Consider the following 27,988-nt stretch of genomic DNA (forward strand, 5'->3'; position numbering starts at 1 on the left):
TCCCAACATGCTGCACGGGACGTCCCGGCTGCGCATGCTCACTATCCTGACAGCCGCCATATTGATTTTTGAGAAGGGGGTGGAGGAAGATGGAGACGTGATTCTCTTGCATCTTTTGCGGCGTTTTCTCAAGTATAAACGAACGTTATGGCGTGGGCGAACAGGGGGCTGGAGGAACTCATCCCTCTGGTGAACAAACTGCAAGATGCCTTCTCCCAGGTCGGGCATCGCATGGACTTGGACCTGCCACAAATCGCCGTGGTGGGAGGGCAAAGTGCCGGGAAGAGCAGTGTGTTGGAAAATTTCGTTGGCAGGTGAGAAGATTTTGTCAACAACTTCTTCTTTTTTTGGTATGGTGTATTCAAACCTTGCGCCCCCATACCTTAAATGAGCTTTAATTTAGGGTTTGTACTTGTGTAGAAATGCTGCGATCCGCCCAGAGACGAGCGAATGAAATTTGAGAATCACAACAGTAGCTCACTGTAGCTGACGGGGGGATGTATTTCCGCTTTGCCCAATTTGGGAAACTCATACATACGGTGCCATCCCGTATCGACCACCGGGCCGTCCACACTTCAGCAAGACGCCGACAGAATTCCTACACCTCTGTATATTACTCCGATCTACCACGATCTGACATTTTCTAATCAAGTTGTTACGAAATTCAATCAGCGGATCGGGTCAGCCCACGGGGTTCTGTGGGGAATTTGTGCCCTTATCACGAATGGATTGCATGACACTGTTATGATGATGATTGATTTTGATCCTAAAAATTCATTTGGAGGTGACATTGCCGTAATTCGCCTGTCAATCCTTGTAATATGTGACAAATCGCTTTTGTTATCCCCTCTTTCAGTATTAGTGATCCTAAAAAGGTTTAATTTTTTTAAAGAAGTTTGTGATTTGTGAGTTTTAAAAAGAATTACCTCACATTAAAGTATTTTGTTTATCTAGCTTTGTGTTGTGTTGATAAGTTAAGCCATAGCCTTTGATTTGAAGAAAAACGCACCTACAGTTTGAATGCTTCCTGCTTTTGTTACCCTTGTTGTGGCTTCTGTCGCACCTCGCCCATTGTTTACTTTCTATTGTTTGATGCGTGAGGTCATTGGCCATCAATAGAAAAGAAGTCATACCTTCCCTAAATAGTCACAATTAGGTCACATAAGTGAACCTTTACCTGGAAAAACACAGCTGCATCCGTTTGTACTTCACCACTATAATTTGTAATAAACTGAAGTTCCCGTTAAACTGTTCAAACACAGTGTCAAGTTTGTTTGCGTTGCCATGTTTGAAATATACATAGCAATCATTCACAGGTGTTTGTTCTTCTTAAGGTCACCTTGAAACCAAGAAATTCTTGTCTATCCAGGAAACGTGGTTATCATCAATTGTAATGTTGGGCTTGAAATTGATTTTTTTTGGAATAGGTGCACTCAAGCTAACCTTAAACTTTGTGCATAGAGAAATATTTATGTGTACAAAGCACTACAAGAAGTACATGGTACAAGATAAAGTTCAGTTTCAGCAAAACAAAACCCTTACTGCCTCTCTTCAGAACTTGAATCTGAAACTCTATCGCAAACTTCTACACTTAAAATTTGGAAAGGTTTATATTTCCTCTGATGCTTAGATCACAAAAACATGCTGTATACAAGCACCTTTAGGTATGTAACATCAACAGCCTAAGCAAATTTTGGTCCTTTATCAGAAATTGCACAGCTCCTATTTTAGGCTCACATAATTTCATGTGCACCCAGTATTTTGAGCCCAGACATTTATTTTTGCCAAATTTGCCAAGTGCTTTGTGTTAAATGAAATGGGATAACTTGAACTTTCAACCAGTTTGTTGCCTCCACTTCTTCTTTGCCTTTAGGGTACCCTGTAGCCTCGCACAATATTACAGCCCTCTTATGAATATGAATGCTTACACATCTTGTATTCCTTCCAACTGTATATTTGTCCTTGGACTGACCGTGTAGAATGGTTTTGCTTCCAGAGATCTACAGTGGCATTTATGGCTGACCTAATGGCACGCTACCCATCACAATTTGTCATAAATTTCATTTGTGGACTCATCAGCTTTTTGAAGTGCCATTGATGGGGAAATTACCCGTATGACTGTAGTGGTACTGTCCACAGCTACACATGGCATACTGATTAGTATATAGTAGAATAGTACTGCTTAGTATTCTGTGTAGTCAAGAAAATAAGAAAGTTAACAGTGTGTGTTATACTGTAACTGTAAAACTGTATGTGTATCGGTTGCTTGGTACAATGAAAGGGACATTTATGGCTTGTGTTGACATTACCAAGTATTGCTTCAACTTAATTACCTTGATATACATAGCTTTAGAAATAGAATCAACGTCTACATACCAGGGTTCTAGCTAGTACATTTTAGCGTAATGGGCCGCTACGCTATTATTTGTGACCACCACACTAAAATGAGGACCATTACACTAATTTTCAAATTGGTAAAAATGTCAAATATGAAAAATGATGATGTGCCACTCCAAACTGACGAAAAAATCCTTCAAATTACATGTGATTTTAGTCACATCATGGGTACCCTGACAATGCCAACTTTTTACATTTTCAAAATCTCACTGTGGAAGGGCCAAGATCCTCCTTTCCACACCACCCTCAGATTGGTTGCTTTGCCCCTACCATTGAATAAAAATACTTCATGATCAAGTTTTTCTTTGCCTGTGTTCCCAGGGACTTCCTACCCCGAGGGTCGGGTATTGTGACCAGACGACCCCTGGTGTTACAGCTTATCCACAACCCTAAAGCAGGTGAGTTTTGCCCCATTACCTTAGTTACATGTTTATGTATCCTGAGTTTTTGAAGCAAGTATGATTTGGGTTTTGCTTGTTTATCTTATTGAACTCACACTCTCATGGTTCTTCATATGTTGTTCTCTGAATCTATATATAAATCTAATCTATCTAATATTGTTGCCTGAATATTATTTGTTTAGTGGTACATGTATGTGTGTTTTTACCTGCAATTTTTCATGTATCCTTCAGGTGACAGTAAAATTCTGATATTTATGTAGTAGCTCTAAATGGATGTATAAATATTTTCACATGTACAAAGTCCTACTGTAGTAAAGAAATGATTGACGCAGTCTAGCTCTTCAGCAATCTAAGGTCAACCGAGGTCCTGATATGTATATGACCTTGAAGTGAAATGCCCTATATGACATCTAAAAGAGGGAGCAGAGAGGCTAGCTGGTAGATAAGGGATCTGGGGAGATGTCCCACAGTGCCTGTCACTGTGAGAAAAAGTCCCATCATTGCAGGATAAGATCAGTTTCCTACAGTAAAACTCAGGATGTTTTGTAATCATCGCATCTTTAGAAAGGTCATAGGGACATAGTGATACTGGGAAAGAGATGACCTATTGGCGTGTCATCCAATCTCATTCCCAGGGGAGGTAAGCCATTATTAGAGGCTTTCGTGCAATGTACATGTATTCTTTGACTAATGTCTTGTCACGAATCACTCTTACAACATGAAAATAGTATTGTTCACAGCATTTGGAGAATATTTTCAGCAGGTCTGCTACTGAGTCAGTGCACATCATAGATTATCATTTTATGTATCTTTCGTAGCTTCCCAAGTCCATACTAAATGCAATTAGCTTGTAAATCATCTATTTGTGTAGTACATGTAGTACTCCTTGCTATTATTTTGAAGAATGCATGTTTCAATCTGAAAATGGCTGTAGTAGTCACAAGAAAAATATTTTTGACTGGTTTTCTTAACATTAGTAGGTATTAATATTGTCAGTGAAGAAAACATTATTTAGATACAGTATACATGTACTGGTAAATGCGGTTGGTGCAGTAACAACAGTTAGTCTTTGGTCATACTGTTCCACAGTGAAACCATCATTGGTTACAGTTAACATTTGTTTCTTAGCGTCAGGAGCCGTCATAAAACAGTACACCAGTGCAGGTCCCAGTGGGTGTGGGGCCATGGCTGGATACTTTTATACGTATTATTGATTTTTCCGGGTTGAAAAGGATGCCTATTGATTTGTCCGTGTGCAGTGATTTGTCACGGGAAATGACAGCGAACGACTCCACCCTACGCTTCGTTAGGTCACCAACGTTTCATTTGCAACCAGCACGTCCTGAATTATGCATGTAGCCTCTCGCAAATTTCTATGATTACTTACAGTTATACAGTAGGTAGCACTGATAGTATCCATACATTGTCTATACCACTATACATGTAAAACATGTACATGTAGCAGTTACACCATCCCCCAATACAACCTCTACCTTTCTTTGAGCAGACATTCTATTTCACTTTCAGGAAATGGCAATTATAGTTCTGCATAATTGCAGAACCATTGACTAGAATTTTGTAGACTCCTCTGTCTTCTGAGCTGTGTATACTTGGTCCTGGAGGAATTTCTAAGGTACTCGTGTATTGTTGGCGATCTTTCTTTCCTATCATAAGACTAAGTTGCAAACGAATACTGGTAGGATGGTGTCATGAAGTCTTATAAAAGAGTTTCTGTGTGGGTCTATGATGTGGTGTTATAACTACATACATGTACAAAGATATGGACTTGATAAGATTACATGTATGTCAGCCTAGATGTGGTAGAAATGATATCCCAAGGGACTGCCCTCCAGTGTTTTGGTTGGACGAATCGAGGCCTTGATTGGTTTTGCTAAAATTGGGATGAACGACCCATGCAGGCGTGATAACTAGGAAATAGGGCTTCCAATGAACCATGCAATGGAAGGGTCCACTATAACGAGGGGTCATTTCTGTCAAGTGTTAAGAGCTTAACATGTTCTTTGCTTTCAGCTTTGTTAGTTCGTTATTCTTTTACAGAAACCAAGGAATTTGTACAAGGAGAGGGTTAGGAAAATAAGACATGTGAAATGTCATGATATTCCATTCCAAGAACTGTCTATTTATTTTGATGCTTAAAATTGTTGCTGTTTTCAAGGAATAATAACATTGTTCCACCCTTACATGTACATGCAGATGTACTTTGCAAAATTAATGAGGCATTTACCAGTAGTTGCAATAAGGTACTTGCATGTAGTTTATGATACATGTATTTTATTGCAGAATATGGAGAGTTCCTGCATGCCAAGGGGAAGATGTTCTCAGATTTCCACGAGATCCGTGCGGAGATCGAGGCAGAGACGGACCGGATGACAGGATCCAACAAAGGGATCTCTCCTGTTCCCATCAACCTGAGGGTCTACTCCCCCCATGGTGAGTCAAACTTGGTATGGTCCACGGGCAGGAGACCATAAATGTAGGCCAAGGTTAATGCAGTTATTGTGTTTTCACTCCATGCTTCAGGTTCATACACTGTGAAAGGGAAATATTCTCAGGGATTTAATTTTGTGGCAGGGAAAAAATGAAATGTTAGTTGTGTTTGCAGTAAAGAAAGAGGTCCTCGAAAAATGAGAAAATAAAAACGAGCACAAATATTTCCCCTTTTACAGTGGTAGACAACACCCCTCACTTGAGGTCAAATGCCCAGGAAACAGTTCAAATAACTGTAAACCGTTAGTTTAAAACAAATCTTGAACTGATTTCAACTGCAAACAGAAAGCCTTCCTGGTTCTATTGACATTGTATTTTCCCCGCCTTTTCAGTTCTGAACTTGACCCTGATTGACCTGCCGGGTATGACGAAGGTTCCTGTAGGCGACCAGCCGCCCGACATTGAGCAGCAGATCCGCGACATGCTCCTCCAGTTCATCACCAAGGACAACTGCCTCATCCTGGCTGTCTCACCGGCCAATCAGGACCTGGCAAACTCTGATGCCCTCAAGATAGCAAAGGAAGTGGACCCACAGGGTAGGATGTGTTCAAGCTTAGTTTTACTCAACATTTCCATAATGTTAAAAGGTGTCAGTAAAGAAGCAGACTGTAGTCTGTTTCCCACTCCTGTATTTTAAAAGAATCTTACTCAAAATTCTCATAATGTTAAAGTTTTACTCAACATTCTCATAATGTTAAAAGATTCTCATAATGTTAAAAGCTGTCAGTAAAGAAGCAGACTGTAATCTGTTTCCCACCTCTGTATTTAAGAAGAATCTTCTGCTACATCTTTATCATTACAAAAACAGTATTTTACTATGCAATTGTGTCACTTTAATTAGTTTATCATGATCTATCTATGGTGTTTGCTTTTCTATCGTTCTATTGCTTTTTTTCAATGTGCGATATGTACTTTGGTCAATTGGTTTGCTTGCTTACACTGTAATTGTTTACTCTTTAATGGAATGTTTGAAATATTCTTAATACTTTGGTTTACTCCTGTTCTTTGATGGTCTCTTTTCAGGTTGATTAACATAACAACTAATAACAACTTTGTGAGGCCAGTCTGGAATGGTGTTTTACTCTAACTTTGAATGGTTTACTCTTTCAGTTCTTTTCTTTCCTAGATTCTGGTTTGGGTTTCTTCAAGGTCTGTGTTCTTAGCAAGTGGTGTCACAGTGGTTGTTGGATAACTTTTTACAAGACAAGTTTGGAAATTGAAGTAGAGTCAGGGATGTCTCTAGGTCTGTTCTGTAGATTTTGATTGTGGATTGTTTTGTGCCCAAATTCAAAATCTGATGCATGACTTATGTTAAGTTGGAGGAAATTTAAGTCAGTATTTGATATTGAAAAGTTTAATTCCTATAAAATGGAGTAGCTGTATTCCTGGAGACCCCCCTGACAACAATGTCCGACCTTAACATGCTCCTGTCGTGTCCCTTTAACCTTTTTTTACAGGGATGCGCACCATTGGTGTGATCACCAAGCTAGACCTTATGGACGAAGGCACCGACGCTCGAAACATTCTCGAGAACCGGACCTATCCTCTCCGCAGAGGTAAGGGGCCCTTGTTTGCTCCTATAGCATTACAACCTGCCGTCTTATGTTGATTGCAGGGATGCGTACGATTGGGGTACTAACCAAGCTGGATCTGATGGACCAGGGAACGCACGCTGGCGAAATTCTGGAAAACAAGACGTTCCCTCTCCGCAGAGGTTTGGCACTCAAAAAGATATTAGCGTAGTTGCCGTAGTTTCAAATTCTACGTAGTTGTCTGTTGCAGATGAAAGAGGCACTCGAGTCGAGGATCTCCTGTCAACAGAGATCCTGATTGAGCGTGACTTTCAAATGATCAGATCCTACGCCCCCCCCTCAAAAACATGTACATGTAGCTTGCACACATCTTAGTACATTGAACACATTCACTCCAATAATTGCAAACAAATTAAGTCTTGATACGTCTATTGTCAGTGAAAGATGAATTAGCTGATTTAAGTCCTGAAACAATGTATATCAAAACTAATGTCAAAACTGTATCAAAACTTATGCCAAAACTGTATCAAAACTTATAAGCTTTCCCTCCACAATGTGTAGTTATTGGAGTATGCATTTCATCCCAGTACTTAAAAACATGTACATACATATGTAAGGAATGACAGCATAGCTATAGCAGTGGTCATATTCACATCATTGTAGTGAAGTTGAATGGAAAGTTCTTCCAATACTAAACACTGAAGCCAGCTTAGTGCCTTTGGTCCTTCCCTTGGTGACTAAGTCACATCCCCCTACCCAACCCCCTTCTCAACATTATTTGTGACCTGCTTGGATGCTCTGTCATAAGGTATTTCTTTTCCTTTTCTTTTTCTTTCAATTTGGCTTCAAGATACCAAAACCTCCAATTTACAGTTATAACTGCTGAATTTCTGCTGAATTGCTGATGCTCATAACGTCTGACAAACACTAAGGCAGTCAGTTTGCAGCTCCTTTTTGGGTGGTGCTTGCACTTTTTCTGGAAAGTCATCAAGCTCTTCTGAAATATATCTCACTCTGGGGAGCAAATGTGACTAGATAGATATTGGCTATGCAAAAAGACCCATTTCACGAATAAATCAGACAAGTTGCAAGTTTTTCTGACAACTTCCATTGGATACTGACCTTATAACATGTATTCAGGGTACATTGGAGTGGTGAACCGTAGCCAGGCCGACATTGATGGCAGGAAGGACATTAAGGCGGCTCTAGCGGCCGAGAGGAAGTTCTTCCTGAGTCACCCTGCATACAGGCACCTGGCAGACCGCATGGGGACACCTTACCTGCAGAAAACTCTCAACCAGGTAGGGGGTGATGATTCAGATTAGCCAATCGTTTCTTAGTAACAGTATATGGCCATGGCTATTAATTTCCTACTTTCTCAGATTTTTATCAAGATAAAAATGAAGCAAGTGGGCATTCTTAAAGCTTTGGGTAGGGAGATAAACTTGAATATGACTGTGTTCACTCCGTAAAACTCTTTAAGTTTTTTTTTTCATATGAAATTATTTTACCACCTGGTTCTTACTCTCCATAGAAGAGTGAAATTGAAAAACACTATGTACTTTTGATATGCCATATATTTTATTTTAGATAAAAGGAGTTCAAAACCACTTTAGAGTCCATTCCAAGACACCATGCGGATGTTTGTGGCCATTGTTTAGAATTGATTTTAAAGTTTTGTAATTATATGTCTAGGACATTTGATACTTCAGAAATACTTGTAACACTGTTTCAACTTTATAAATATATCCCTGGTCCTGTAAAACTTTGGAAATATTCATCGTGTGGAATTGGATACTTCTAATGGTTTCTAAATAATGATAACAGCATTCTACCATTATTTACCATTTTCTACCATTTTTTGTAAATGGTTCAGTGGGCTGGGAAGATAGCAATTCACACATTCTTGCAAAGTATAGTTGGGTGCCATGCAACAATAGCCCACCACAAAGGATTCACCAGTGCCCAGCAGTGAAATCTAAAAATATACAGATACAACAATAGGGCTTACTTTTATGGGGGCAATAACTAATTTAACCATTTGGCCAGGTTTACCATTTTTTGTATATATTTGTAAATGTGAAATAATCACACAGAGGTTTCACAATAATTCTAAATAAAGATATTTTTGTACAGTTACTTTCAAAATGTTTCTAAAATATTCAAAGGAATTCAAATATATGAGTACTTTCTCAGTCAATGTTTTTAAAAATAGTTTAATTATTGTGGCTCAGATATTCTTTTATTCAAAATAATTCAGACTAATTATAAATATCGCCTAAAAACCCTCATGGTGTCTTGGAATGGACTCTATGAAATGTCAAATGATTCATTTGTAATGGCCATTGGGCATGTTAAAGATTTACAAACACAAATGAGCATGTAAGAGGCAGTCATCTTCTGTGTATGTACAATAAAGCTGCTTACTTAAGATAGTAAAATGAAGAGTAAGACACACATTTGCTGTAAGGTCTATTGAAACTATAGCATATGCTGTTCTTACATTTGTACATCATGTGTGTGTAATTTCTTGAACTACCTGTATACATGTACATGTCCACATGCATTAAGAATCTTTTTGACTATAACATAAATGTCCCTCACATTTCAGCAACTGACGAACCACATCCGGGACACGCTACCAGTTCTGCGGAACAAGCTGCAGGGGCAGCTGCTGGGGATGGAGAAGGAGGTGGAGGAGTATAAAAACTTCCGCCCTGACGACCCCACCAGGAAAACCAAGGCCATGCTACAGTCAGTAACTCTTATAATCTCAACATTACATTAGGCCACATCAGTCTGTTTTTTATATCCCAACTTCCCCACACTCACAGACGAACAGAAAGCCACTTTTCTCTTGAAATTGCAGAACCCACAAATCGTAGAAAAGGTGGGGCTTTTCGTCTCCCTCTGCTTCCAAAAAAAGAAGTCAAACCCAACCTGTTTAGAAATAGCCAACACTAGATTAGAGTAAAATATTGTTTATAACTGTTCATTGTCATTTCTATATCTTTTATGTTTATGCCATGCAATTAGCCCTCGGGCATGAACTTGCAAATAAACTTCTTGCAAATAAACTTCTCTATTATGGGATTTAAACATTGATGCAAAAACAGCATGAAAAAGTACAGAAACAACATGAAAACTGAGGGGGAAGTTTGTACCTTTTGCCAAAGAGTTAATGTTACAGTAGTTAGCTTCAAGTCAAACTACAAGCCCTGTTTTTATCCTGATCCCTTGTTGAATTTTTGCAAAGGAATTTCCATGAACCAAAAGATAAGTTGGAAAGCCTCTTCTTCCCGCACCGGTGTTATTCAAAATGAATTAACACCACTGGTGTTAATTTGCACCTGCCTGGCCGGAATCGAAGTGTTACGGCGTCATAACCAACGTGGAACGGGGCCTTCTGATTGGTCCGCGGCGCCTGGCTATATGATAATACTGTATTTAGCATTTCAGTTCTGTGTGTTGTGTTGGTTAATGGCATTATGAATAAACACCAGATTTATTTAACTTTATGTATAAAGATTGAACTTGATTTTGGTAAGTCCTTTTATTCCAAGTGTATGTCTTGTAAAATCCAGTCTTATTTCTTCATGTGAAAACTGAGTTGTGTGTTGTCCACTTCCAGGATGGTGAACACATATGGTGTGGATTTCGACAAGCGGATCGAAGGCTCCGGCGACCAGATTGACACAGTAGAGCTCTCCGGTGGTGCTCGCATCAACCGAATCTTCCACGAGAGATTTCCCTTCGAACTTGTCAAGGTGAGCCAACAACTCATGCCAACAACTCATTTCAATAAGTATTACAATGTACAAGCAGCTGAAAAATATGCCCATACCACTTAAAGAGAGGATAAACAGGACTTTGCAGAAGGGCTTTCCCTAGCTTGATTTTTTCCTGACCCATGTTGTTGTTGATTCTGACCCTTGTTAAATCTGCTTTTACAAGCTTACAAGATGAGGTTTTTGGAAAGACACTGTCACAGTGACATTATTTCCTTCCCAACTAGCAAATTTCCATCCTGGGATCTATGATAGATCCTGGTGTCAGCCCTACTCATTAACTTTTCTTTTCTATTTCTGTAAGATGTCATCTTAAAACGCTGCTTTGTTCTGCCTCTTCAGATGGAATTTGATGAGAAGGAGCTGAGAAGGGAGATCAGCTACGCTATTAAAAACATCCATGGTGTCAGGTACGGTACATATGCATTACAGCTCTAGATCTGTTGATAATTTTACAATATGTTGTCATCAATGCAACTGTTTTTCATCATTTATTTGAATCAGGCCCATAAAAAACAAACACAGTACAGAGATTAAAAACTATACGGAGAAACAATTTTTGATGCAGTGAAAAAGATTTTTAGTAACATCCTACAAGAACATGTAAGTTCTGCATTGTACATGGCTGAAACTTCATACAATCATGTATCTCCAAGAAGAAACAATTAGATTTCTAAAGTGGATTACTAGCTCTGTCATCTTGCCAGCTGTGCTCATGATGTCCCCCACATGTTTGCAGAACGGGCCTGTTCACCCCTGACATGGCGTTCGAGGCCATCTGCAAGCGGCAAATCGCCAAACTGAAGGAGCCGTCCCTAAAGTGTGTGGACATGGTCATCAACGAGCTCAACAACGTCGTCAGACAGTGTGGCGAAAAGGTCTGGTCGTAAGTTTGGATAAGCAGATGACTGGCGGTTCCTCAGATACTTGACCTGAAGTCAGATATCTTGGAATTTTCCCCTTGAACAACTTGTAGTTTAATTGGAAATACAAGCACAGTTGAAGCCAGTTAATTGCACAACAGATAACCACAGACTTCTGTTAGTTGCACGGAATCTCAAAATCCCAAACCGATGCGGTCCAACTGGATAACTCGGCATTAGTGCACCATCCGGATAATTGCACGAAATACGCTGGCAGTTGGGTGTTCTACTGTAGTTGTTTGTTTGAACCTTTACTTTGATTGAAGATTATCAAGATGAGTTAGACGACCTATATTTTTCGTAATCTCCAGATGGGGCGCTACCCCCAGCTGCGAGAGGAAACGGAACGCATCGTGACCACACATATACGAGAGCGGGAACAAAGGGCCAAAGATCAGGTATGATTAACCTACAGACCTTTCTGTTGACTACAATTGTCACTGTACATTGTCATTTGGAGATGATTTGAAAAGATTGTCACCTTGACCTGGCAATTAAGACTTAGTAGTTAAATAAGAACTGTCAATTTTGCAGGTGTTCTGTCTAAGGCTATTAGTAAATTTTGATTTGAAACTGAAGACTTTTTCACCAATTATTTTTTATCATATCTCCACACAAATGGTTAAAATTAATTTGAAAAATTCATGTTCTGTTGACTTAGAATATTTGCACATTTAGATTCAGGAGACATTTTGTTTCTATAATTGACAGGCAGGTTTCTCTTATTTTCATCACAGGTTACTGACTTAGTGGAGATAAATTTGGCATACATGAACACAAACCACGAGGATTTCATCGGTTTTGCAAAGTAAGATTATGTGCTACTGTTGCTAGGTTCGCTCTGCTCTTTTCCCTCTCCCATGCTCGATGCCGTTCTTTCGCACACAGGTCGTCGTCTTCGTGGACGTGAATCTCGCGTACATCAACACCAACCACGAGGATTTCGTGGGGTTCGCCGAGTAAGAGGCTTGCCTTATCATTTGCATTCTTGTGGGTGGCACTGACTGGCATAGTCTTGCAGCATTTTAGTTGGGCCTTTTCCCTTTGGTTTTACTCTAAACTTGACTTGCAGAACTTGCTCTTTTATTTCCACCGATTAGAAATGAGAGAGCAAGTTTTGCAGTGTCAAATTTAGGGGCTAGAAACTTGCGTATTTGCCCCAGCTGTGTCTGTATGTTTTTGCCAGCCAAATTTGGGGAGCATGTACATGTGTACACAGCACAAATGCAAAGCCTCTTGCATGGTGGAGGTTGTCCTTTCTTCATACTCTTTTGTCACTCAATACTCAGTGTATGATCCTACTTTGTCTTTCTTGATGCAATTTCAATCTCTTATGAGTGCTTTATTCAGTTTAGTGTATATTTAGATTCTATCTCTTCTGTTATTTCTGTGGGTTTTCTCTGAGAGTGTTTTGTTAGCTTTGTGTGTGCTAGTTTCTGGGTGTTGCATGTCCATGTATTAATGGTAATGTCTTGGTGTGCTGCATGTTGCAGGGCAGATCGGGACTGGTTTGGAAGGTACAGAGTCAGACATAGTCAGGCAGTATACTTCCATCAAATTTGCATATTTGTTCTTTATTTTGCAAAACTTCTGGGTTACAAAGGGCACAGAGTGGCTGCTCTCTTCTGATCTCCAAGCAGATGTCTGGCACTATTTTACACCTCACATCTTCTTTTGCAGCTTTTGATGTCTCTTTAGTGGTGTGGTCACATAACGTGTTATAAAACAAGTCAGAGCCAAACATGTGCTTGGACATTGGCGCTTTCCCTCTGGGAATTTGTCATTAAAAACAGAGGACAGTCTTTTCCTTTGTAATCCAGAAAGTACTGCATTAACTACTACAAGGCTTATTCACTAATAGTTGGATCAGCAAGCTTATTAATGCTTAACAGAAGTAAAAACCATGAAGTAACAAAATCTGTTCCACCAGTTCCTGACTATGTTTTGCACTCGTAGTTGCACATTTAACAGAGGTTATTGTTAATGTCAGTGTAGTGAAAAGTAGGCAGTCATAATGCATTATCTGTCTATGGGAATCATCACCCAATATCATTTGAGAAGTCCTTTTAAAATAGTGGACATTTGTTGACTTGATAGACTTGAAATTGCATTTTTATTGGACATGTACATGTAGTTCTGGAGTTACATAGTGAAACAATACTTCATCAGTATATGTTTCAAAGCAAACATATTTGGGCAACCATGCTACCTGACTATATGCAGGCTGGTGGGAAGGTAACGGGTCGAAAGTAGTATTTCAGACACTGTACCAGGTCCTGCCTTCAACAAAAAATTTGTATCGTACACATACTATTAATGGTGAAAGAAGTTGGGTGATGGTTCCATCACCACCTTATGCATTACGACTGTCTATTGTAACAGTAGAACTAAACATAGTAACACTGTGATGTCATACCCAACACTAGAGCTACAGCCCGGTCTGAGGGCAAGCGGTAAGTCCCCACACCCCAAAACTTTGGGTGGGGATTCAGGTTTAAGGCTGGAGCAGCTGGAAATCCCACCCTGAGCATTTGTCTTGTGTCAGCCAATTAACAGGCCCTTAGGGAGCTCTCTGAGTTTGCACCATGATTTTACTTCATTCAATTTCCTTACTGAAATCTTTAAGATTTTGGTTTTAACTCCATTGGAGTTGGAATCTTTAATAATATTCTTCAAAAAGAATGTTTGGACAGTGTAACTCTGTTAAAGGCTTCTACAGACAGATGAACCCTTCAGAGATTTGTCTTCAAAAAAGTTATGTGCAATGTGTTGCCACTAATTTACATTTTTATGACCGCATCCCATAATCTTACATTAACCGCCAACCACCAATCCTTGCTGCTGCCACATTTCATGTTACTAACCATGTCTTATTTGAATGTATCTTATTGTTGCAATTTGTTGTCCATGTTCTTGATATGTTTGAATTGTTTCTTTTAATTTTACCTCATAATTGAATACTAGATTTATGACTAGTGTTCCTTGTTTATTCAATATGTACTTTTTCTATACCATATCTGTGATTTGCAGTTTATTGTTTAGGATTTAGACTTTTGCATTCTTTACAATACTCGAAGACGTGCAAAGTTAGTCCATGACCAGGCATAAACCTTCCTAAGATCATGTGATACAAGTTAACCTATCATATTACAAGTGTAATTGGTATTAGTGGCAGAACTTTGCAAGTCATTTGAGGACACAGATTTTTTTGTCAAATTTCCCTTTTTTTATCAGAGACTTGTAGAGCCAGATAGATAAGGAAGGTTGGTTGTGGCAGCTGTTATCCCGTTTACTAACAACTTGAGGAAACTTGGTGGAGGCGGTGTGGTTCTTTTGGTGTTTCTTAGATGGTTTCTTTATCTTATAGTGCATCTACCAAAGGAGCAGGGCGCAGTGGGTAAGCACTACTGAATTAGGCCACATAGAAAACTTGTTTTGTTCCTCACTTCATTTTCTGGCCAGAAAAAAAAACTTCTTAAGTATCAAACATGGGTGAACTGACACTTCTAATAAATGTTCTGCCTGTAACACCTTTTGAGTGAATTTTTGAAAAGATTAACACTCTGTCCCTTCTGGAACTATTCACTGGTTCTGACAAAGTCTCTGACTTTGATTTTTCATCTGTTTTGGGACTGATTTGTGTGAATTTTTGAAAATTTCACTTCTTAAAGAATAACACACTGCCCTTATAGAACTGTTCTCTGGCTCTCATGTCTCTGATTTTCACCTGTTTTTTGTTGAGCCCATTTTTTTCCTTGGCAGCTGCTTAAACGTTACTCAGTTCCTCTACCATCTCCACTTCCAGTGCTCAGGCAACTGACAAATCCACCACGAAAAGGAATGCGAAGAACTTAGGCAATCAGGTGTGTTATTGTGCAGTAGTGTGGAACATGTGTGCGGCACGTGTGGCTAGAGTAGGAATAATTGCGTTTGTCCACTTGCAGTGCACAGCAAGCTAAGAGTGACAAGACAACAAGCCGGAAGGCCAAGAGTGTGGGCAACCAGGTTTGAACAGTTCTGCAAACTTGGTGTCTGTGGTGTTGTTGTTTTTTTGGTGAAGGGAGCCTGTTGCTCGACAAGCTGGAGACTCGGGAGTGATTCCCGGCCCGACACTCTTCCCTTTTTGCCTGCTTTTTAGGGTGTTGTGATTTTTCCTGATAATTTTATTTTTATTTTGCCACATTTTCAAGCACAACGATTTATGCTTGTTCTCTTTGCAATCAGTTGGATTCTTCTGGATAGAGTTAGAAGTTGCCTTTACTCAATAAATGCTATCAGCACTCTGCTTCGAAACAATGCACTTAATGTATAATGTGACTCTTTACTCTTTTGATAAGAATTGATTTGTTATATGCAAAATCTGCCACCTGATTGAAAGAAAAAATGATCACACAAGTACATTTGTATGTATATAAATCTATTTATAAGAAATGGGATGCACACATTTGATGGAAAAAATAATGCTGCATATAATTTACCAATGCCAATTGGATTGTATTAATGCATAAATTAACACATGATTACAACTAATATCACCACAGGATTTTGGCCCCCCAAACTATGACCTTTTTCTCAGGACCCTTGCACTTTTGCCTTGTACAATGTAGGTTATTCGGAAGGGCTGGCTCACCATCCACAACATCAGCATCATGAAGGGTGGGTCCAAGGAGTACTGGTTTGTTCTGACTGCAGAGAGCCTTTCTTGGTTCAAGGATGAGGAGGTGTGTCTTTAAGAATTGTTTCACTAAAACTTTTGTTACTTGTTCTGTTGCCAGTGATATGTACCAGTACTTTACTGGATTCGACTTGAGATTGATTTTGTACATTGACAAGATGTGGAGGATAGCACAATACAGTGTACTATCAACATAAACAAAATAAAGCCATGCTCAGATAGAGATTTGTATGTGAACTCCACACAATATGCTTGGTATAGAAGAATTAGTAGATTCTCATATCCTTCATCCCATATGTAACTTGTCAAGTGTCTTTTGTATTCCTCACTGCATTGGTAAAAGACAACCATTGTCTACAATTCAATATGTGCGTGTGTATCCTTGATTTTACTCATTTTTCTCTTATCTGTAAGCTGTTAAGTAGTGTTGTTTTTTGTTTTTCATACTTGTAGCACCCAGCCACACATAGGTCAGCAAATTTCCTTGCTGTTTCAGGAGCAGGTTTTTTTTTTTACCGGGAAAGGTTGCTAGCCCACCCCCTTTAAAGTGCTGAGGTAACCCCTCTAACACGGGATGCCACATTTTGCGTCCCTTCTGAAAGATAGGTTTAGCTTCAACTGAGATGCCCTTCCCATGACTTGAACCGGGGTCTTCCAGTTACCAACTCTTCGGAACTAGGAGCTCAACCAGTTGAGCTATAGGAACATCCTTGCTTAAGTTTAATAAAAGATGTACTCTCACCTCTCAAATAAACGTACCGGTACGTTTATTTTTTTCCGCCTCAAAATCCACCCGGTACGTCCTTATTTTAGACGGTACGTTTATTTTTTTTTTCAAATTGGGGCTTTCTTTACTAACCAAGGACCCCAAAAATATTGAAAGTTTGGTATTTTCTGCCAATATTTCCGCGGTATTTTTGCTTCAAATTCACTATTTTTCGGACGAGGCAGCGCGGATTTCCCTGCCGCTAGCGCTATGACCCAAACATAACTAGGGATGCGTACCGGTACGCAGGATCGGTTCTGGACTTGCAAAAACGTTTCAGTTCAGGTCCAAAAATACCGGAACACAAGTGATTCGGTACTGAACTCGTAAAAATATATCCTTTTCGTTCTAGACCATTTTTAACCTTCCAAAAATCTTGAAATTTGCGCTGAACAAAGACGAAAACATCGAGGTCACATGCTACACAAACAGTCACTAACTTCCGTAAATTCTCTATCAATACACAGAAATTAACCACCAACCAAACAAATTAAAAAATTACCAATGCTTTTCCACTATTTTTACCCGTAGTCAACTTGTTTTAATGTTCCAGCAACGAAAAAATCCTTCCAAAACAAAGCACAGCGTTCAATCGGCTCGAAAACATCCGCCATGTTGGATTCATGAACTTACGCCGAATCTCGCGGTAATGCGCGAGAGAATTATACATTTCCTGCAGTACCGTTATTTCTCGATAGGGGGCAGTGTCTATGACCCCCTTGGTTTCTGCAACATTGAAAATAGCACAAGTGGTAAATAAGGTATTCTAAGTTGGTATGTTTCTTCAAAATGTTATTTTGTAACAATGATTATAAAATAAACTTCTTTTTTTATTTCTTCAATTTTTATTTTCATTCATTTTTTTACTTTTATTTTAATCTTTGTTGATGGTGTGACACTCAGATAAAGAAAATATGTGCAATAACATAGGAATTATTCTGTTCATTATTTATACAATTAACTGATATGGTACTGAGGCATAAATAAATAAAAAGAGCCTACCTGCTTATCATCTTCTCTTGGACTGAAGTAGCATGGGCACAGTTTACATGTCAATTTGGTATTTTTCCGGGGGGTACTTTTATTCCAGGGGGTACTTTTATTAGATTTTGAAGATTTGTCCGGGGGGTACTTTTATTCCAGGGGGTACTTCTATTTGAGAGGTGAGAGTAATGTTCTCTTCCCCAGGAGAAAGACAAGAAGTACATGCTGCCCCTGGATGGCCTGAGGGTCCGGGACGTCGAGCAGGGCTGGATGTCACGCAGACACATTTTCGCACTCTTCAACCAGGAGTCAAGGTCAGCAGCACATACTGTGCCTCCCTGTTGTACTTGTGTGTGTTTCTGAATATGTATAACCGTTAAAGGCTCCAGTGTGTCATGCTGTCTTACCCTGAAGTTCCATTTGGTTCCATGCACCAAATATGTGTTGGAAACATCACATCAGCCGCTGGAGTTGTCAGTTTGCTTCCAGTATCTTATAGATATAACTGTTAGTGCAATTTTGTGTATTGTAGAGGTGTTGACAACGTTTTGATTCCGGGTAGACACGTATACAAGGACTACAAGCAGCAGGATTGTCAGCTTGCTTCCTGTATATTTTAAATGTCTTGTTGACTTTACTTTTCAATCCAGTACATTTTGTATACAAGGACTACAAGCAGCTTGAGTTGACAGCTTGTTTACTGTATATTTTAAATGTTTCTTTCCTTTTTGACCCTGTGTAGAAACGTATACAAGGACTACAAGCAGCTTGAGTTGTCAGCTTGCTTCCTGTATATTTAAATGTTTTGACGACTTTACTTTTCAATCCCATGTAGAAACGTATACAAGGACTACAAGCAGCTGGAGTTGTCGGCGGAGACGCTGGATGAGGTGGACAGTTGGAAGGCGTCGTTCCTGCGGGCAGGAGTGTACCCTGAACGCAACACGGACACCACCAGCGCGGAGTCCAGCGTAAGTCCACAGGACACAGTTTTCATGGAGGCTCATCTGTGTTGCTAGTAATCATAGCAATCATAGTAATCATAGAAAAAAGTGCATGAATTATCTAAACTTGTTCTCTGTACATGAAGGAAAGAAAAGTGTGTCCTAGTACGACGCACTTTCTTCCATGGTGTTACAGTGTGGTCTCTCTCTCTGTCAGTCTACACAGACTATGACACTTGTCTACGTAGTGTGGTACCATGGTAGGAGCTCTGAAAACTTACAAACTGTGAAATTTAGCAGTTAAGCATCAATTAACTCAGTGTTGAATTATGAATGTTCCTGGTATATTTTGTTGTCATACTTGAATGTTACCCACCATACCCTGTTCACCACTTCATCCAACAATGTATTTATCCACCTGTCCTTTATCAACCACCTTGCATAGAAGGTTTCCTTATTATTACTCCCCTCATAATGTTTTTTGGTTTGACAATGTGGAAAATAAAACCTCCGTGTGTAATGTCTATTCCTCACCCTTTTTACCTCTTCTTTCCCAATGATACTGTACCTGCATTACTTTGGGTAAGTCGGGCATGAAAAACAGAGGTGATAATGTGCTGTTATCTTCATTTATAAATGAGGAATTCTGATGCAGCTAATTTTCCTACTTCTGTAGTACTAATGTATGCTGTACATATATGTACAAATGTAGTTGACTGCAACATCATTTGCATTGTTGCGACTGTCATTTCATTGTGTTGTACAGTTGTCCATGTTTCATGTTCAATGTTCAAGATGTTTGTTTCAGTGTTATTCACATGTCCATGTTCCTTTGTTTCTCCATTTCATGGTGGCTGGATTGCCTATTGTAGGGCAATGTGAGTAAATGTGTGTCTTATGTTGTCATGAGCAAATTTTATATTCCTGCAGAAAATGAATAACTAGGATTATTGCAAATTAATAAAAAAACTGTCGGTTTATGCCAATCCTAAAGGAACTCATTGAAGTTCTTTACGATTCTATCGATAAAATCACCTTTTGTTTTCTAAGTATTGCCCTGTTTGATTTGTCCACAAATTTCTGTCACACAAATGCTTTGAAATATTTCAGCATAAATGCTTGCCTTCATCAATTTGCCTGTGTCACATACAATCTGTCAAAAGCAATGTCATAGTTATGCAATCTAATAGATCAGAAAATATCATGCACAATAGTATGAAACTGCCGTCTTTCCATTCCCATTCCACGATCACTCCTACCTCTACCAACCAGTTAGGCCATCACAGTGAATGATTTTAATCAATGGAATGAATGGTATCACACCTTAATGAATGGTATCACATCTGTGTTCCCACAGCCCCAGGGCGACCTCGGCTCCATGGATCCCCAGCTGGAACGTCAGGTGGAGACCATCCGTAACCTGGTGGACTCCTACATGGGCATCATCACCAAGACGATCCGCGATCTCGTGCCCAAGACCATCATGCACATGATCGTCAACGACACAAAGGAGTTCATCCAATCAGAGATGCTCGCCCACTTGTACTCTAGTGGTGACCAGGTGAGGCTGAGGGGTCAAATCTCAGTCAAGCTCAGATTGTTCCATTTGAAGTTTGTTTCCTTTGTGATATCAAAATGTAAATATTTTGAGGTATTGGAGGGCTCCTCTTGATTATTTAGCCAACTTTTTGTGACATGGTATAAGAGACTCTTGTGGGGACAAGTTAAGCATAGTTATTAATATTCTACTTACAGTGCATTGTAATTTCTTTACTTGACATTTGTACTAAACCATGGAAGTACTCTCAAGTGCTTTTGAGTTTGGCATGGATATTTGTATTTGCCCAATGTGATCATTTCGCAGTTGATCATGTGCAAGTTCGGAAACATTTGAGTTGTAACTGACACTACATTCTGCATGACTGTACAAAAAACACTATGTTTTTGTCAACGTTTCCCTTCCTTCCTCAGGCGTCTATGATGGAAGAGTCTGCCACGGAGGCCCAGAGAAGGGAGGAGATGCTGCGCATGTACCACTCCCTGAAGGAAGCTCTGAAGATCATCGGTGACATCAACATGACCACCGTGTCCGAACCCTGCCCCCCTCCCGTGGACAGCGACTCCTGGCTGCCTCCCCCCAGCCCCTCACAGAACAGGTAACACTGCTGGCCGAATCTCGGTAGTTGTTAAAATGTTGTACTATGTGGCATAATGTTGCAATTGTTGTCTGCTGTCTAGTCTGTATGTCATTCATGTTTACAGCCCCTCACAGAACAGGTAATAACAGCTACTGGCTGGATCTCTTTGGTTGTTGAAATGCTGTACCATATGGCCAAATGTTGCAAGTGTTGTCTAGTCTGTATGTCACTTTTCTTCTTTACAGTTTTTGGTGGTGTCATGTGGTAGTTACAGACCCTTTGTACTGTAACAGCCCTCAGCAGCCTTTACTTACATCTCTGTATAAAAGTAATGTCTCTGTATAAAACTATATCTACATTGTCAAACACTGCTTCCTCTGGTTTTTTTTTTTTTCCTTTTTGGATTATTTACATTTGCTGTACTTATCTGCAGGTAGTACGAAGAAAACAGATTACTTCTTGTCCTCCTGCCTCTTTGTCTTCAGATGTTATATTAGACAACGATTTAGGGACATGATTATGGCCATGTACATGTACATCAAGTTCAGAAGAACTAGTTGTGAAAGACGCAGCTTGACATCCCTATTTAGACAAAACAACAGTTTCTACGGTAACCTTTCTCTCTAACTCCCAGTGTTGTTTCTCTGATATGGCTTTCCCTACTACATGTGTTCTGCTTGCTAAATTGTTGTGTGTTTCCACTTGCACTGCCCCCTCCAGAGGACTGCAACCTCCTCCAAGTCCAACCAGGTAAACCCTCCCCATCTGTGCCGTGGAAACTTCACCATGCCGTCTTACCCTCTAGATGTTTCTCTCCCTACCCAATTACAGTACTTACATGTACCTTCAAGTGTAGCACAACCTGTGTTAAGTCATACTTGATACTGATCATGACTTCCCTGAAAGTCCTTGGGTATGCAGTTCTTGATGGCAAGCTACTGTTTATTTACATCACCATTAATGCATATGCTGCTGCTAAATGTTTCAGCTTGCAATGCCTGCTTTAATTTTTTCTTTTGCATGGCAATGGTAAAAGCATTCAGCCAAGTTCCTGGCTAGTTTATATTAAGTGCAACTAATTGACTTCCCATCGTGTTTGAAAAATAAAAGGTGAAGACCATATTCTTAAACACCTTCATAACTTTCATTCTTGGTCCTGAATGATAAGAAACTTCCTGGTAGTATAGATCAGTAACTGGGGCAAGAATGGACAAGGTGCTTCTTGCTGCCACCCCCCCCTTACCTTTATGTTAATGCATGAGCATGTATCCTAATGCATGAGCTATGCGCCAACATTGTTCCTGTGCTTTTTCTCTTGCCACGCTGATCCCACAGGAACTTGCCTCCACCGCTGAGTCCTACCAGGTAACCCCTCCCGTAGCAGTACTGTGGGTAGCCATAACTGTACTGATGGTAGCCTCAACGGTACTGTAGATAGCCTTAGCAGTGCTGTAGGTACCACTGTAGCAGTACTGTGGGTAGCCATAACAGTACTGATGGTAGCCTCAACGGTACTGTAGGTAGCCTTAGCAGTGCCAGGGCTCGAAATACTGGGTGCAGGTGCACCCAAAATTGGAGCTGTGCACCCAATTATTTTCTGTGGGTGCACAGGGTGCACCCAAATATTTTCTTGCGTTTATGTATGTAAAGATATCAAAGTATACTAGTATATATCATATCATCATATTCTTGACATCTAAGTGTTTGAAAGATAATAAAAATGTCTGTCATGGTACGTGTTTAAGAATTTGATAATTGTAACTAAGTTTTATTATTAGGTTATTATTTGAATTTAAGTGGTGCACCCAAAATTTTTTTGGTGCACCCAATTTTTTAAGCTGAGTGCACCAGTGCACCTAATCCCAAAAATGAATTTCGAGCCCCGAGTGCTGTAGGTACCGCTGTAGCAGTACTGTGGGTAGCCATAACTGTACTGATGGTAGCCTCAACGGTACTGTAGGTAGCCTCAGCAGTACTGTAGGTACCACCGTAACAGTGCTGTGGGTAGTCGTAGTAGCCATAATAACAGTACTGATGGTAGCATACATGTAGCAGTACTTTGCCCAATAGTTTATGCAGTTCCTCATAAAGTTAACTCTAATATTCAAAGTGAGTTCCAACTTTGACCCCATTTGTCAACATGCTGCAGATCAACATCAGTATAAAAAATGAAACTAAAAACTGAATTATTATATTAAATGCTACACAATTATAGTTTCATTACATCTGCGAGAAAGATGCACTGGCTCAAACATTAGCAGAAACATGTAGGTACAATCCTACAAACGCAGACAAAGTCACTTTGATAAATGCAAAACAAGCTACCAGTACTTGATATTTAGAAGACAGAAGACGCATTTGCCCTCTCCTGGAGTCTTACTCTCAGTGTCCTTGTATGACATTGTGAGGCCATGTCTTATATCGCTTTTGCACTGAGAACACTGAGGCTCTGCTTACATGTCTGGATTTGTACATTGCTCACCTTTTTGCAAAGCCTTTTTTCTTACTTACATGTATCTCTGTGACATGTTATAAAATGTCTCACTACAGTCCTTTTTGCAAGCTTAACATGTACAAGGAGACTAAAAATTTCCCATCTATATATGTGTGAATGCATGACAACTAGTGATCATTGGAACTGTAGTCTCCACTATATAATTGTAGCAAATGTTACATATGTGTGATTATTTTGGTAGAGTAGACAAGCTTTCTGTATTCTATCTTCCTTTCTTCTTCACTGAATACATGTAGATGTATGGAGAGTGTCCAGAAGGACATTTGATCTTTTTCTGAAACAAATTACCTCAAAATCAAAGTCCATTTCTGTATTTAGTAATGTAAATACTACATTGTAAAACATTATTTTTTTTAGAAAGAACAGTCAACCTCATTCAATGCCCAATGCAAAACGCTAAGTAACGCTAGCATACCGTTATGCGTAGGGTAACCTATATCTGTTATATTTAAAGACAGGGTATCTAGGGATATCAAGTTGACAGACGATAGTTTCAAATTTGCAGTATTTGAAAGCACAGTCTGTCGACTTGATATACCTTACTACCCTGATTTCGAGTACAACAGATATAGCTTACCCTGTGTATAAAGAAAGGTGAACTATAATCTATAATCTATAGAAGCTATGACCTGTCCCTGGTACACTCTCTATACCCAGTAGACTGTCTTGATGTTGTAACTCATTCCTCCTTCCCTGTCGGCTCCTGCCCCCCTCCCTCTGTACCCACAGGCAGCTGGCTCCCCCGACTAGCCCCACTAGTGGCAGGTCAGTCTCATAACAACCATGACAACCAGACAGATTTCTGTGTGACTTTACCATACATGGCATGAGGTCTGCAACATAGGGCTATTATGCTTCATAAGTTTGGGGGAAATTGAAAGATTCACTGACAAGAGAAAGAATTGTTGGAATGAAATTTAAAATTCATATGTGAGTTATTGTATATGATAGTAGATTAGAGGTAATAATGGTACAAATAGTTGTTGGAGGAATCCCCCAAACTTTGTGAAAAGTAACAGCCCTATGGCTTGTGTTAGCATGCACCATTTATGATCCGGAAGATCCGAAGAAGCCAGAGGAAATGTCTATGTTGCATATCACATCTTGGTATTTTGATGTCTTCCCTCTACCACATAGGACCAATTGCTTGACAAAACAAGCAAAAAAGTACATTTTACTTTGTACATTAGAACATAGTATACCTGTATTGCTTTGGAAATACTTTTTCAACAGCTTTCCAAGTCTTGCACTTTGCTGCTCCTAGGGTTGCAACACAGAGTATTTCAGCATTATCCACGGATGTGGCACAAGTATCTTCACTGATAGTATTAGATTTTCATGAAGTGAAGAAGCATGATTAGAAAAGATTGTTTTTGAACTCATACTTCTGTAAGGCCTAGGAAAATCAATTTTGTGTTTCTGATTGCAGTCTTAAGTTCTAAAAAATCAACTTGGTAAATGTAGGTAGGATTTTTTTTCCTTTTTCTTTTTAGATACTGGCCAAAATAAAATGAGGAAAACATGGAAAATGGTTTTAAAGTGTTTCATCACTCAGATGTGAAGTAAAAAAATAATATGTCATGTCCTGGTCGACCCCCCTAAAAGGCTATGGTTGGCAGATTTTTGCTTGAGACGGTCGAGTAAACTGAAACGCAACATTTTTTCTAGGCCTTACATGGACGTAATACCATTTTCATGTCAAGTTTTGACCCCTCCATGGTTCTCGGCCTGTCCCCAGGGTGTCCCCAGGTGGTAGCCCCTCGCTGAACCGGCGTCCGAGCCAGCGGACCGGCGGGGTGGCTCGTCCCGCGCCCGTCCCTCCAGGACCAGGGGGGCCCGCCCCTCCCCCTCCTAGGTAAGTGGTGAATGGCACCTTGTGTACTACTTCCTGAAGATCGGGGTCTATTTCAAGGTGTGGTACCTGAAAGATTGTCCTTTTTAGCCAGTTTTCTTAAAACTCATTATCAGTGAAAGTTACATGTTATAGAACTGATGACGACGGTGTCAAGTGCGGGAAATTGCATGTCCATCTTACAAATTTCAGTGAATCAGATGTCGTTCCAACAAGAGTCATCTTGAAACAGAAGGAAATGTCAATTGAGTTAGGTTTTATTTCATGATACAGAATTGGTCACGAGAAAGTTATGATTGCATCTGTATTGCAATTTGAGATGATAAAAGCAATTGATGATTGGCTTGAAGTATTAACTCAGATGTCTTCAGGTTGACTTAAACCACGTTAAGTCTTGTCCTGTGGTCTACACACATTGGTCCTGAATATCTAAATGCACAAAACAACACGGGCACAAGAAAGTAAGTATACGCACACTGGCATACTGGTGCACTAAGACTGTCAAAGTTGTAGTGCTTCATACGCAATCTAATATATGTTTGCGTTGTTAAGTGGTTAATTTGTTGTGTTTCCTTTTGTTTTATATCATTTTGCCTTTCTTCGCTTTTCTCTCTACACAACCGGCGGTCCAAACCAGCATCCCCCTAACCCTAGAAGTCCCCTGTTCCTTTCCAATGTCAACAATAGAACTTGTGCTGCTGTTGCTTTCCAACATGCTTCTGCATCCCCTGTCAAGTACTCTCCAATCACTTACCCTTGTACTTGGATACAGCTCACAACAAAGCCACACTGTGACTGGACAAACACAAAAGCAAACATCTTGCACCTTTTGATTGGCTGGCTGTCCGGAAAGCTACACTCTCATTGGACAAACACAAAAACAGACACAGCTTGCGTCTTTTTGATTGTCTGTCCAGAAAGCTACACTCTCATTGGACGAACACAAGAACTGACACAGCTTGCACCTTTTTGATTGGCTACCTGTTCTGTCAATTCCTCTTCATCATCTCCATGCACAATTCATTCATCTCCCTCCAAGTCTTCCCCAAGTAAAAAAAAAAGTTTTGGTTTCATGAGTGCATGCTGTACTTTTGATTGACATTCCCAGGCCAAATAGTATGATGCAGCGTCCCGACCTTCCGTCGCGGCCCGCACCCGCCTTCGCACCACCCGAGATCCCCGCACGCCCGGGGCAGAACGCAGCACCTGCTATCCCAAGGTATAGTCCGCGACTTTTTTTCAGTTCTCTTTTTTTTCTATGATTTCTTCTCACAAAGATATTTGTTTCCCGATCATTGTACATCATTCCGGACGTTAATTTGCTTTTTCAGCACACTTAACCCGAACATCAGAGTATAAGACATCAAGGAAGTGGTAGCAATTTCCCTGGGTGTAAGAGCTATCCTCTCAAAGTCCTTGACTCATCCCCTGTCCCTATCCTGTGAGGACATCTTGCAGAATTCACCTGAAGTGCAGCTCCCACTTTGGCTATTATAAAATGGCTGTGGTCTGACAAAATGGGGGCTACCCATTTTATCACAATTGATGAAGTGTCCTTTTGATGTAATCCACAAATTTAAAACATTGTACATTGCAGGTGTAAAGTCCGTGATGCACTGAATAAATTTCATCAAATTGACATCAATGTAGCAATGCATGAGCCCCATTGCTACAATGCACAACAGATTTTTTAGTTGATGGAGATTTATGTGTACTGTACACCTTGCACATTTTCCCGCAGCACAAGTTTTACAGCAATATTAACTGGTTTGATCTTCTACTGCCCTTCATGTTTATTCATGGTGCCTGTTCGTTTTTTTTCCAGGCGTCCAGACGCCCCACCAAGGCCACCACCTGGCCGTCCTGCCGTTCCGGCTCGTCCTTGAGTCTTGAAGAAGGACCCCGTCTTGTAGTTAGGAGAAAAATAAAACAGAAAAAGTGGAATCACATTGATATTGGTGATGTGACAGTCCTGTACCCGTACTATTATCCCATACAAAACTGTAGAGTCCTGACAGAGTATTTTAGATTTAGATACCTCTAGGTTAGTCTGACCACTGTGAGTCGTCTACATACAGCAGCAAAGAGAATATCTACGTGTATATGGTGTTAGGACATCAAGAGACTTTCTTGTAGCTTTCTGGTCACTCTTTGTCTCGTGGTTCATTGGATAAATGTGGTTATTTCAAAGCCCAAACTATTCAGAAAAGCCAAACAGATACATGCAAGAGTGCACCGAGTCTGTTTAATAATAACAGTACAATGTACATCCGTACATGAAGACTGGAAGAAGATATTTGTTTTGGTTGAACAAACAGTACCTATACATGTACAACAATCAGCTGCTAATTGGTTAATAAGAGTTTCCTGGCATACAAATCTGTCCTGTGTTTAAGGAACACCAACAAAAGAATCTGCTTATCAATGACATTTCAGGTTTACAAACTTAACAAGCTTTCAAATGACTCTGGTATTATCTTCATTATTGCAGACCATAGTAATTTCCAATGAATGGTCAAGCTGGATGTACATGTATCATTGATTTGAAACATCATCCACTCAAAA

General features: G+C 39.9%; 1 protein-coding gene across 31 annotated transcripts; it reads left to right on the plus strand.

Annotated features, from left to right (window-relative positions):
- The first annotated feature begins 29 nt into the window (after positions 1–29).
- LOC118420699 (dynamin-1-like) lies at positions 30–27,988 on the plus strand. 31 transcript variants are annotated; one of them, XM_035827603.1, is made up of 27 exons: positions 30–314; positions 2,719–2,795; positions 5,100–5,249; positions 5,639–5,842; positions 6,764–6,862; positions 7,979–8,139; positions 9,450–9,592; positions 10,470–10,605; positions 10,969–11,036; positions 11,366–11,504; positions 11,861–11,947; positions 12,287–12,357; positions 13,043–13,066; positions 14,917–14,946; positions 15,494–15,554; positions 16,157–16,270; positions 18,179–18,288; positions 18,810–18,945; positions 19,791–19,796; positions 20,276–20,479; positions 20,890–21,074; positions 21,777–21,806; positions 22,392–22,421; positions 24,301–24,336; positions 25,310–25,426; positions 26,532–26,642; positions 27,249–27,988. In XM_035827603.1, the coding sequence occupies exons 1-27, from the start codon at positions 148–150 to the stop codon at positions 27,307–27,309; spliced, it is 2,757 nt and encodes a 918-aa protein (XP_035683496.1). In that variant the 5' UTR covers positions 30–147; the 3' UTR covers positions 27,310–27,988. The 31 variants fall into 31 exon arrangements, with proteins under 31 accessions (XP_035683496.1, XP_035683497.1, XP_035683498.1 ...); XM_035827604.1 differs by lacking the exon at positions 12,287–12,357 and adding an exon at positions 12,438–12,508; XM_035827605.1 differs by lacking the exons at positions 6,764–6,862; positions 15,494–15,554 and adding exons at positions 6,922–7,020; positions 15,355–15,412.

This window comes from Branchiostoma floridae, chromosome 8 (assembly GCF_000003815.2).
Source record: "Branchiostoma floridae strain S238N-H82 chromosome 8, Bfl_VNyyK, whole genome shotgun sequence".
Classification (NCBI taxonomy): Eukaryota; Metazoa; Chordata; class Leptocardii; order Amphioxiformes; family Branchiostomatidae; genus Branchiostoma; species Branchiostoma floridae.

Bases quoted from the DNA above. Each gene is read 5' to 3' on its own strand.
- LOC118420699 (XM_035827603.1), top strand. From the start codon at position 148: ATGGCGTGGGCGAACAGGGGGCTGGAGGAACTCATCCCTCTGGTGAAC. The intron at 12,358-13,042 runs GTAAGATTATGT...TGCATGTTGCAG, and splicing joins GATTTCATCGGTTTTGCAAA to GGCAGATCGGGACTGGTTTG. The intron at 15,555-16,156 runs GTTTGAACAGTT...TGTACAATGTAG, and splicing joins CCAAGAGTGTGGGCAACCAG to GTTATTCGGAAGGGCTGGCT.